Source organism: Paramormyrops kingsleyae, chromosome 15 (genome assembly GCF_048594095.1).
Source record: "Paramormyrops kingsleyae isolate MSU_618 chromosome 15, PKINGS_0.4, whole genome shotgun sequence".
Classification (NCBI taxonomy): domain Eukaryota; kingdom Metazoa; phylum Chordata; class Actinopteri; order Osteoglossiformes; family Mormyridae; genus Paramormyrops; species Paramormyrops kingsleyae.
In genome coordinates, this window is record NC_132811.1 from 27,710,813 (window position 1) to 27,722,378 (window position 11,566).

The 11,566-nt window shown below is 37.9% G+C and overlaps 1 protein-coding gene across 1 annotated transcript in view; it reads right to left on the minus strand.

Moving 5' to 3' along the window:
• Positions 1-11,252, minus strand: part of LOC111839796 (kinesin-like protein KIF1A) — a 35,616-nt gene extending 24,364 nt beyond the window's left edge. Inside the window, exons 1-11 of the mRNA XM_072700098.1 lie at positions 11,095-11,252; positions 10,378-10,451; positions 9,854-10,033; positions 9,615-9,683; positions 9,345-9,523; positions 4,690-4,801; positions 4,161-4,238; positions 3,980-4,045; positions 3,658-3,736; positions 3,390-3,468; positions 2,130-2,317 (exon numbers count right to left, since the gene is read on the minus strand). Of these exons, the coding sequence (XP_072556199.1) occupies positions 2,130-2,317; positions 3,390-3,468; positions 3,658-3,736; positions 3,980-4,045; positions 4,161-4,238; positions 4,690-4,801; positions 9,345-9,523; positions 9,615-9,683; positions 9,854-10,033; positions 10,378-10,451; positions 11,095-11,200 (1,210 nt within the window). The 5' untranslated portion in view covers positions 11,201-11,252. The remainder of the gene's footprint in view (positions 1-2,129; positions 2,318-3,389; positions 3,469-3,657; positions 3,737-3,979; positions 4,046-4,160; positions 4,239-4,689; positions 4,802-9,344; positions 9,524-9,614; positions 9,684-9,853; positions 10,034-10,377; positions 10,452-11,094) is intronic.
• Positions 11,253-11,566: the final 314 nt, after the last annotated feature.

The following is an 11,566-nucleotide window of genomic DNA, read 5'->3' on the forward strand; positions in this document are numbered from 1 at the left end:
CTGCTTTGATTGACAGCTGGGTGATTATTGTTATCGTTCTTGTAACTGGATTAATCTGTGAGAAGAAGTGTCAGTGGGATAGAGAAAGAGAGCCAGGAGAGTAACAAAAGGTAAGAGTAACACAGAGAAGCAGAAAAAAACAACAAGAAAAAAAGAACAGGTTTAAATTAATCTGTAAAAAAAAAATAAAAATAAAAATAATGGTCCAAAGAAACAAGCCTTAAAGAAAAGATGCCAGTGCAAGATTCACTGAGAGGTGTTTGAAAGTTAATTACCAATAATGCCATTTTTCTAAAAACAGAACTTTGTTGTTGTAATTACCTCCCTGAAATGTTACAGCAGCATTTTCTATAGAATCAGGGTACAGTAAAGAAACATTGCATGTTTCCCTGAAGTCTGAAACAATCAGATAGCACTGACAAATTTTTCATGCAATTTACAGTATACTGATCCGGCACGTTTTGGTTTCCCAGGGTAAAAAATGCAGGGCAAATAAGGAACAAATCTTTACAGATTTATTTGCCAATGTATTACTAATGAGTTGAGTACATTAAAAGTACTTTATGCAAAAACCAGATTTTAGAGGCTGTCCATAGATTTACACTTATACTGCTCTGCAGAATGTGGCATGCTACATTTACCTGCTATTTGTAAATTACTATAGTCAATCCTGCTTAATGCAAACATGGTATTCACTCAAGTCACATACTGAAATACACATATCCAATGGGAAAAAGAGAGTTAGGGAAGGGCTGGCCAATTTTACCCAGAAAGTGCCATTGTGTATGTGAGTTTTCACTGCAACTAAATTACTAATTAGTGGACTGATTGGCTGAAGAGTTCTCACACCTGGGTTTGAACAGCTGACCAAAAGGTTATCCCAAAAACCTGCATACACACTGACCCTTTAAAGCCACCCCTGGGTTAGGGGAATGTGACTCCAAAACATAGTAACCTATGCCAAACAAAATGAATTAAAAAAGAAACAGTGATACCAGGGCAATAATGTAATTACATTTATTTTAAATAAGAAATAATAATAATACATTAATAAATTATTTCATGAACATCTCCTGTGGGTCTTATGAGTCTTGTGATAACTACTGTACACAGTAACCGCTTCAACCAAATGTGCCAAATTCGCTAACTTGTCGATTTCCAAGAGTTAGGACTAGTTATACTCAAAATGATGCTTCATGGACCATTTGCTGTATTTACTAACTTAACTGGACTGCATCCATCCATCCATTGTCCAACCTGCTTATCCTTCTGGGTCGTGGGGGGTCCGGAGCACGAGGCAGGGAACAACCCTGGATGGGGGGCCAGCCCATCGCAGGGCACACTTGCACACCATTCACTCACACATGCACACCTAAGGGCAATTTAACAACACCAATTAGCCGCAGCATGTCTTTGGACTGTGGGGGGAAACTGGAGTACCCGGAGGAAACCCCACGACGACATGGGGAGAACATGCAAACTCCACACACATGTGACCCAGGCGGAGACTCGAACCCAGGTCCCAGAGGCAACAGTGCTAACCACTGCACCACCATGCCACCCCCAACCAGACTGCAAATCATACTAAATGATTTTACAATTAAATAAGAACAACAGTAAATTATATAAGCTGCAAAGCGCAAAAGCAATACAGAACAAACGTTTCAAACCAGCAATCTCTGTGCCTGGACCTCAATATGCTAAGAAAAAGAGAGAATAACATAATATCAAATGTGAACTTATAATTCAAAATGTATCTTATAACCTCAAATGCTTAGAAATTTACGGTTTATCTGAAGTCTGGTATTTTTCCAGTTGCTAAATACTATACCTTAAAATTAGATAACAGCAAATTATTTCAGGGAATCAAGGCATTATAGATAATCCAAGGATCTCTGCAATAACAAAAATTTCCACAGATAGTAGCAGACAAAATACCTCACACAGCTTACTGGAACATTTTTAAAGACAACAGTAAAGAAAATACAGTGAAGTGCAAAAACAAATATGCGTGCATGGAGATCATGTTTGGACACTGTGTGTATGTTTTTGTATAGTTTTGCTCTGTCAGTATATTGCAAAAGGCTGCAAGTGAATCTCTGCTTGGATGTCTCTCTCATAAGGGTCACGTGTCATGCTTATAAGACACTGCACCACCACAACATTGTTCTTACTTTCAATAATATCTCCAAGGCCTTGGGCATAAAGAAGCTCTTTCAGTCGAGACACTTCCTCCTTGAGCTCACGCACCAAACGATTGTTGGGGTCCTCGTTTATTACTGCATTACAGCGGATCTGCTTGGCTCGGTCTGCATACCTGTAGCAGATGAAGACAAAGAAAGGGAAGTAGCTCAGAAAGTCTCACATGACCATTCAGCTTTGAGTGGAAACATCTCCAAAAGAAGTAGAGAAAATTGTGTGTGTTTTGTTTTACAGTATATATATATATATATATATATATATATATATATATATATATATATATATATACATACACACACACACACACACAGTGCCCTCCACAATTATAGGCACCTCTTGTAAAGATTTGTAAAAATGGAAAAAATGGGGGAGAAGTATGTTGATCTTCATAAGTCAGGAAGTGGGTATATAAAATAGCTCCTCTCCTGAAAATAATTTCTACTCTTATGGTAATGATAAAAAAGTGAACATCTACTAGACCTGTTACAAACCTGCCTGGAAGAGGACCCAAGTTTATTTTGCCCCCACATACAGTGTCGAGGATCGCAAGAGATGCAAAAAAAATCACTGCTGGTGAATTACAAGACAAAGTAAAATCTTGGGTTTGCCACATCTCCAAAACCACCATCTGATAGCCTTCTCAGTGCCCTGACCTGAACCCCACTGAAAACCTGTGGGTTGAGCTGAAGAGGAGAGTGCACAAGAGAGGGCCTAAGACCCTGAATGATCTGTAAAGATCCTGTAAAGCAGAATGGTCTCAAATGCCTTACTCTGTATTCACCAAGCCTATAAATGTAATAGGAGAAGCCTCAGGTGCTGTTATACTGGCAAAGGGAGGTTGTAAAGAAGTATTAAATGCTGGAGTGCCAAAAATTGTGGCACATGTGTTTTTGTTGAAAATTTGATTAAATTTATTTAAATGAAAGGATGGATTTTTCTAATTTTTTCAGTGTGACATGAACCAACTTCACCAAGAGGTGGATTTTTAATTCTTTTTACAAATCTTTACAAGGAGTGTCAATAATTTTGGAAAGCATTGTACACACACACACACACACACACACACACACACACAGCAATATATTGTACTAGTTTATGGTAATAAAAATCATTTATCAGTCTACAAGACAGCAATTATTAATATGGATTTTTTAAAATCTGTGCATTTCCCCATTTCTTAGCCCTACCGTAAGGTACTCAACGTCTCATCATAGTTGATGTCTGCAGGACTAAGTGCTGCCACCATAGCAGTACGAGAGTTTCCTCCTGAAAGGGATGAAAGCCAAAAAGACAATCAAGACTATTTTCTATTATTTTTCGATAAAATCAGAGTATTTTATGAAATATGCAAAGAATGGATTAAACATTAGATTTCAGATTTATGAATGCCTTAAAAAATTCTAGAATATATAGGAAACAATTTTAATACATCTGAAATGTAAAAATGTGTATTACCCAAATTTTCTCTCAAAAGCCAGGTGAGCACCGAATCTCTATATGGAATAAAGCTCTCCACCTTCTTTTTCTTCTTGTTCTGTGTGTGTGTATATATATTTATATATGAAACAAACATTTGATGAACATTCCATAAATTCTAGAAAATATATGATTTTCTTTGAAAATACCTTATTTGGTCCAGAATCCTGGAAACAGCAAAGATTATCATCACTGTTATTAATATTTATAATACTTATTAATAATTTGGCAAAATGTCTTGATCAAACATCCACTAGTGAAGGAAATGAAAGAATGTTAAATGCTAAGATAATATACTTACAACTTCAGTCAAAGCAGAGATAACTTTCCCCAGTGTCGTCAAAGATTTATTTATGTTTGCTCCTTCCTGAACATGAAATTAAACAGAAAGCATTCAGTCAATACAACAATATATTTTGCAGTAATGTCATGTTGTTAGGAAGTGAAACATTGGGTAGATTAATATCAGAGTACCTGCTCACCTTTAACCTGGTGCCTTTGGCTCCTGTGGAATCAGCTCTCTCACTTCCAGCCAAATCAACTAAACTGATTTTGCTAACCTACAACAGAAATTGACCATTGCTCCAGACATTAACAATGTAATTGTAATTGTAATGATAATGAACCAGTTTATAAGTGTAGTATATAAGATTGAATAACTAGCATGGTATCTTGACTGGCATCTATTGATATTTATCTTGCATTTAATGCAAGTACCTAAGTTAATCCTCATATTCCCCTTTAACATTTTTAAGCTTTTTACTTGGCATGTATAATTGTTATTTTGATATGAACTATTATCAATTTCACTATATAAAAGGTAATATTAATGTTATTAGTCTCCACACTGCTAGAATTCTAATAAACACCATATAAAATCCTTAATAATCACAGTCAGACTTAAAAGCAAGAAAATTGATCTACTGTAAAGTTTCTGAACACTGCTGCAATGAGGTTAATAAGTCTAACACAGTAATAGTGAACAAGGTTGACAGGGAACTGAAGCATTACTTTCTCAAAGGTGTTCTCAGTCTCTGCATCATGCCGCTTCTGTGTAAAGATGATATTGAATACAGCGTGAGAACGGCTGCTGATCTCATTCATGTTGGTAGCAGCCACAGTCCTGAACACAAAAGATACAGGTTGATGTTGTCAGCACAGCAAAATGATCAAATTCCAATTTAATCTCAGTTAATTTAAAATACTTAATACTGTATTAGTATTCATTCTCTGTGAGGTTGCATGTGTCTGTTTTCCTTGCTGAAAGCCAAAAAAATTATACTTTGCAAGCAATCAGAATCAGCAATCATATACAGTATATACATGCCACAAGCAAAAGATTTTAAGACAGATGAACTAAGGAAGAGTGGAAGACCATTGCATAAAGGTAACTGACTCACACACCACCACAGGTCAGTGGTCTGTAAGCTACAGCCATATGCAAAAGTTTGGGCACCCCTCAATAAATAACATATTTTGGTCATTTTTTAATTGAAAAGATGTAAACACAGTCTCTGTAGGAAATGGAAAAATGCACAATATTTTCACCAAACATTGATGCATAGTTACTTTTTATGTCATAAATTGAACAAAGACAAAAAATAAAAACATTATTGTGGCACTTGCAAAAGTGTGGGCACCATATGAGTTCTAAAGTCTCAGATTCTTTTTACAAGGTTTCAGACCTTAATCAGCTCGTTAGATCTGATGCATGGCGACAGCTGTCATTAGTAAATGTCAGCTGGTGCCAATTTCAAAGCTTTACAAATACTGTGACTCTTCAAACCTTGTGCACACACTTGTGGACACTCAACAACCATAGGTTCCTCTGAGCAGCTGTGTCAGACTCTGAAAATGAAAGTTATTGATGCCCACAATGGAAGAGAAGGCTACAAGAAGATAGCAAAGCGTTGTCAGCTTGCAGTTTCCACAGTAAGAAATGTAATTAAGAGATGGCAGTTCAGGGGAACTGTGGAGGTCAAGATGAGATCTGGAAGACCAAGACAACTCTCGGAGAGAACTGCTCGTATGTTGGTCAAATCAAAACCCCCATTTGACTGCAAAAAAACTGCAGGAACATTTATCAGACTCAGGAGTGGTGGTGCACCATTCTACAAGACCTTCATGAAAGAATCAGCAGAAGAAAACCTTACCTGCATCCCCATCATAAAATCCAACGTCAGAAGTATGCAACAGATCATCTACAGAAGCCTGATGTGTTTTGCAACCAACTGCTGTGGACTGATGAAGTTAAAATAGAACTCTTTGGCCACAATCAGCAAAGGCATGTTTGGAGAAAAAAAGGAGCAGCATTTCATGAAAAGAACACCTTGCCAACTATTAAGCATGGGGGTGGATCTATCATGCTTTGGGGTTGTGTTGCAGCCAGTTGCCCAGGAAACATTGCACGGGTGGAGAGAAGAATGGATTCCACTAAATACCAGCAAATTCTGGAAGCAAACATCACACCATCTGTAAAAAAGCTGAAGCTGAAAAGAGGATGGCTTCTATAACAAGACAATGACCCTAAACATACCTCGAAATCCACCATGGACTACCTCAAGAGACGCAAGCTGAAGGTTTTGGAATGGCCATCACAGTCCCCTGATTTAAACATCATTGAAAATTTGTGGGTAGATCTTTAAAGAGCTGTGCATGCAAGACGACCAAATAATATTACAGAGTTAGAAGCCTTTTGCAAGGAAGAATGTGGAAAAAATCCCAAGTACAAGAATTGAAATACTTTTAGCGGGCTATAGCGTTTTGCAAGCTGTGATATCTGCCAGAGGAGGTATTACTAAGTACTGATTATGTAGGGTGCCCAAACTTTTGCAGAGTGCCACAAAAATGTTTTTATTTTTTGTCTTTCTTCAATTTATGACATTTTATGAAAGTAACTATGCATCAATGTTTGGTGAAAATATTGTGCATTTTTTCCATTTCCTACAGAGACTGTTTACATCTTTTCAATTAAAAAATGACCAAAATATGTTATTTATTGAGGGGTGCCCAAACTTTTGCATATGACTGTATACAGACAACCCATTTTTAAATAGTATTTTGCCGATTGTCTTGATTAAGATATCTAGCCGCACATGCCGACAACCAATCTAGCCATAGCATTTACTCCATATGTTGAACACTGAAACATTCTACAAATTGTTTTCCTTTCATGGTAATGGAAAAAGCCAATACATAATGATGGAATTTATTGAGAATGCAAAACAATGCGCTGACATACACTCACCTAAAGGATTATTAGGAACACCATACTAATACGGTGTTTGACCCCCTTCCGCCTTCAGAACTGCCTTAATTCTACGTGGCATTGATTCAACAAGGTGCTGAAAGCATTCTTTAGAAATGTTGGCCCATATTGATAGGATAGCATCTTGCAGTTGATGGAGATTTGTGGGATGCACATCCAGGGCACGAAGCTCCCGTTCCACTACATCCCAAAGATGCTCTATTGGGTTGAGATCTGGTGACTGTGGGGGCCATTTTAGTACAGTGAATTCATTGTCATGTTCAAGAAACCAATTTGAAATGATTCGAGCTTTGTGACATGGTGCATTATCCTGCTGGAAGTAGCCATCAGAGGATGGGTACATGGTGGTCATAAAGGGATGGATATGGTCAGAAACAATGCTCAGGTAGGCCGTGGCATTTAAACGATGCCCAATTGGCACTAAGGGGCCTAAAGTGTGGCAAGAAAACATCCCCCACACCATTACACCACCACCACCAGCCTGCACAGTGGTAACAAGGCATGATGGATCCATGTTCTCATTCTGTTTACGCCAAATTCTGACTCTACCATTTGAATGTCTCAACAGAAATCGAGACTCATCAGACCAGGCAACATTTTTCCAGTCTTCAACTGTCCAATTTTGGTGAGCTCGTGCAAATTGTAGCCTCTTTTTCCTATTTGTAGTGGAGATGAGTGGTACCCGGTGGGGTCTTCTGCTGTTGTAGCCCATCCGCCTCAAGGTTGTGCGTGTTGTGGCTTCACAAATGCTTTGCTGCATACCTCGGTTGTAACGAGTGGTTATTTCAGTCAAAGTTGCTCTTCTATCAGCTTGAATCAGTCGGCCCATTCTCCTCTGACCTCTAGCATCAAAAAGGCATTTTCGCCCACAGGACTGCCGCATACTGGATGTTTTTCCCTTTGCACAACATTCTTTGTAAACCCTAGAAATGGTTGTGCGTGAAAATCCCAGTAACTGAGCAGATTGTGAAATACTCAGACCGGCCCGTCTGGAAACAACAACCATGCCACGCTCAAAATTGCTTAAATCACCTTTCTTTCCCATTCTGATATTCAGTTTGGAGTTCAGGAGATTGTCTTGACCAGGACCACACCCCTAAATGCATTGAAGCAACTGCCATGGTTGATTAGATAATTGCATTAATGAGAAATTGAACAGGTGTTCCTAATAATCCTTTAGGTGAGTGTATATAAAGGAGGCATTGGACCAATACCTACACAGGAAGCAGGGCTCCATGTACTGCAACTTTGAATTTGCCATAAAATACACTCACCTAAAGGATTATTAGGAACACCTGTTCAATTTCTCACGTAGAATTAAGGTGAAAGGGGGTCAAACACCATATTAGTATGGTGTTCCTAATAATCCTTTAGGTGAGTGTATATGTAACCAAGTTATTGTTTAATGTGTATAATTACACAAAATCTGTTTTTGAATTTGCTAATGTGCTATCAGGACATGCTGTTAGAGTATATTTAACAGAAAATTCACACAACGCAGCTAAACTGGTTACACATGCTATATGATAAATATTCAGATTACAACTGAAACTTGGAAGAAAATAAAATGCTTTATTTTTAATAATATGCTGTTGTATAATTGGTATGTTGGCTTCTCACGGTGTTAACAGTACAGTGCAAATCCATATCGTAGCCCACAATCACACAGACAATAACTATGATACCATTGTACTGCCCACCCCTAGTCAACCAACTTCAATTTTCAAGTCAAGACAAGTCTGCATACATATTTACATGTATGTTACAGTCTTATTAACTTGTAAAAAGTTTGTAGGGTTTGCAGACTACCCCAATGCCTTTGATGCAGCTAATTTTAGTTTTCTAATGGAATAATATAGTTTGGCGTAATATTTCTTGCTTAAGCATGAAAGTCAAAAAGCATGAGTGTCATGCCAGATGTTTTAGAGCTGGCAACCCTTGTTGCCTTCTTTCACGTTTTATAAAAAATATATATATATTTGCAGCTCTTAAGCACAATATCACTGTTTTGTTTTCAGGCTAGCTGCTGACCCCACAAACCGGAAACTAGACTGCGGGTATAATACCTAATGGAAATTGCGTCACAGACATTGCATGCATAGAGCCTATTTTACATAACATGTCAGTACAATAAACGTATAGTACAATACATTTTAGCTAATTTGTTCCAGTATTTTACTTGTTCAAAGCTATTGTGACATACTGCTCCTCATTAAACAGAATCACTAAAATCACTCTTTGCATGATTTGCACATTGCAAATCATCAAACACTGAAGGCCTGCTTTTCCAAGAGAACTGAGGAAGAACAATACTCAATACAAATGTACCGTTTGACATTTTTTTACTTTTTCCAAAGAATTCTGCAAATAACCATAGCCCTAATCCTAAACCTACTACCTGGCTTTATTTCCGGAGTCCATAATGTCTTGGATTTCGTTATAGGAGGTGACAGCCAGTTTGGATAGGTCCTCAACATAGGGTCCCAATAAAGGATGCTCTCTGACACGCAGATTGCCCTTTTTCTTGGGGTTCAAAAGGTCTCGTACACGCTCACAGTAAATCTCCATGTAGCTCACCTAGAAGCAGGGGCAAATTGTGTTGGTTAAGCATACAGGAATGGATCTTACTATCATTTCCAATAACACTAAAGCAAGTGGTCACTCTTACCTCAACAGAGTAAGACAAGCTGTTGTCATTATTGCTGTCATTGATCTTTGTGAAAAGGTCTTCGCACAGCTGATGGAGAAAAATTCAGTAATATCACATTTTACACTCATTTTCTATGAATGTTACATATAGCTTGGTATTTTCATTGCATTTCTTAAATGTGCAATTTCCATTCATTCTTTGAGTGTGCTTTATATGATCATGCATCATTGGGAAGTTGAGATTTCTTAGTATCGCACCAGTGGAATGATGCCTTTCTGGTCCTTTTCCTGTTTGCCCATCATGCTGTACGACTTGCCAGCCCCTGTTTGTCCATAGGCAAAGATGCAGACGTTGTAGCCCTCAAAGGCATGCAACAGCATCTCCTCTCCAATGTCCTTATACACTTGTTGCTGGGATGCATAGTTAATGTCTTCTGGCTGCAGAAAGATTCCAGGTTCAGTATCACCCCCTCCACAGTCAGTGTCTTACTCGAAGTGCTGCAACTCAAATGGGCTGATATGTTTGAATAGCTAGTACAAAAACCCTATAAACATTATCAGAACAAAGATAGCGACTAACACAGGCAATGAAGCATATGGTTACAGCCTATGTTAATCAGATAATAAGTTCAGTGTGTTTCAAGAACAAACACAGTGTTATGGCTGAAAAATAAGAAAAGAGGTGAAAGTCACCTGACATATAGCCAAGTTATATAAAAGTAATATATAAACCTTAGCATGTTGGATATTTAGAATAAGAATTATGTTTCACAGTTACTTACTGATGTGTGAGACCAGTAGGAGTAATCAAAGTTGAAGCTTTTATTCTCTTTGGGTACCTTTGGGTTGATAATTGCTGAAAAAGACCGCAAACTAGCAATGTTCTTAAGACCACAATTTTTTCTTTGCAGCCTCATCTTGTTTAAAGCAGCCTTCAAATTTATATTTGGTTCAAGAGAAGAGTTCTTCATCTCCAGGGCTTCAAACCTAAACCCTCTGGTTGCACATTTCAATCTTTGACCAGCCGTAAACATTACTATCCGACAGGGATGGGGGGAATCAATTACTTTACAAATCACAATTCTTCAAGATGGTGATTTTAAGATCAAGAATTCAAAATCAATTTAAATGTAGGTTACTGTAATTATGTTGGTCACATTTGTCACTGCTAATATATTTGTATAGTCGTACATTTTGTTAAGGGACTGACACGTGGAAGTCTGGTGCTAATGGTGGTAACATAAACAAGCAAGCGTGTAGACTTCTATCTACTATCCTAATGGGACATGAAAGGAGAAATTAAATGGATGCGAGGAGAAAAAAATTGAAGAAAAAAAATAGCAAGTCCTTTTGCCCGGTATAAATATGCAACAAATAACAGCTGACAACAAAAAAATTAACAGTACTACACCATAATGTACAGTAAAAAGTGCCACGCATGCTAAGCTTTCATACCATTCATCCACAAGGTTGACACACAGCCTGGAAGCGGTACTCACTGGTGGTGTTCCCAGTCATCTGGATGATACATTTACTCTCTTTCCCAATCTCCCGTGAGTTGAAGGGGCGCACTCGCACTGCCACCTTTACCGAAGCACCTGACATGGTGCTGCTGGTTAGCACAGCAGTGGGTGATATTAGAAAAGGCTCTGGGATGGAAGGTACTACATGGGAAAAGAGACATCATCACTTTGTGAATTGTGGGCACTTCACTCATCACAGAAAATTTTGAATCTAATTCCATTTACACTACAAAGACAAAACTTAAAAGAGTTAGATTTTAGTTAAACAATACCAGTGCTATTGTAATGTGATTTGGTTATCCTACTAAACCAGTTAACCAGACGAACTAGAGAAACAGCCAGCTAAGCCAGCCAGAGAAAATAATGTATTAGTGCTGTCCCAAATGATTATTCTTTAACCAATTAATCTGGCGATTATTTTTTTGATTATTTGACTAATCTAACAATT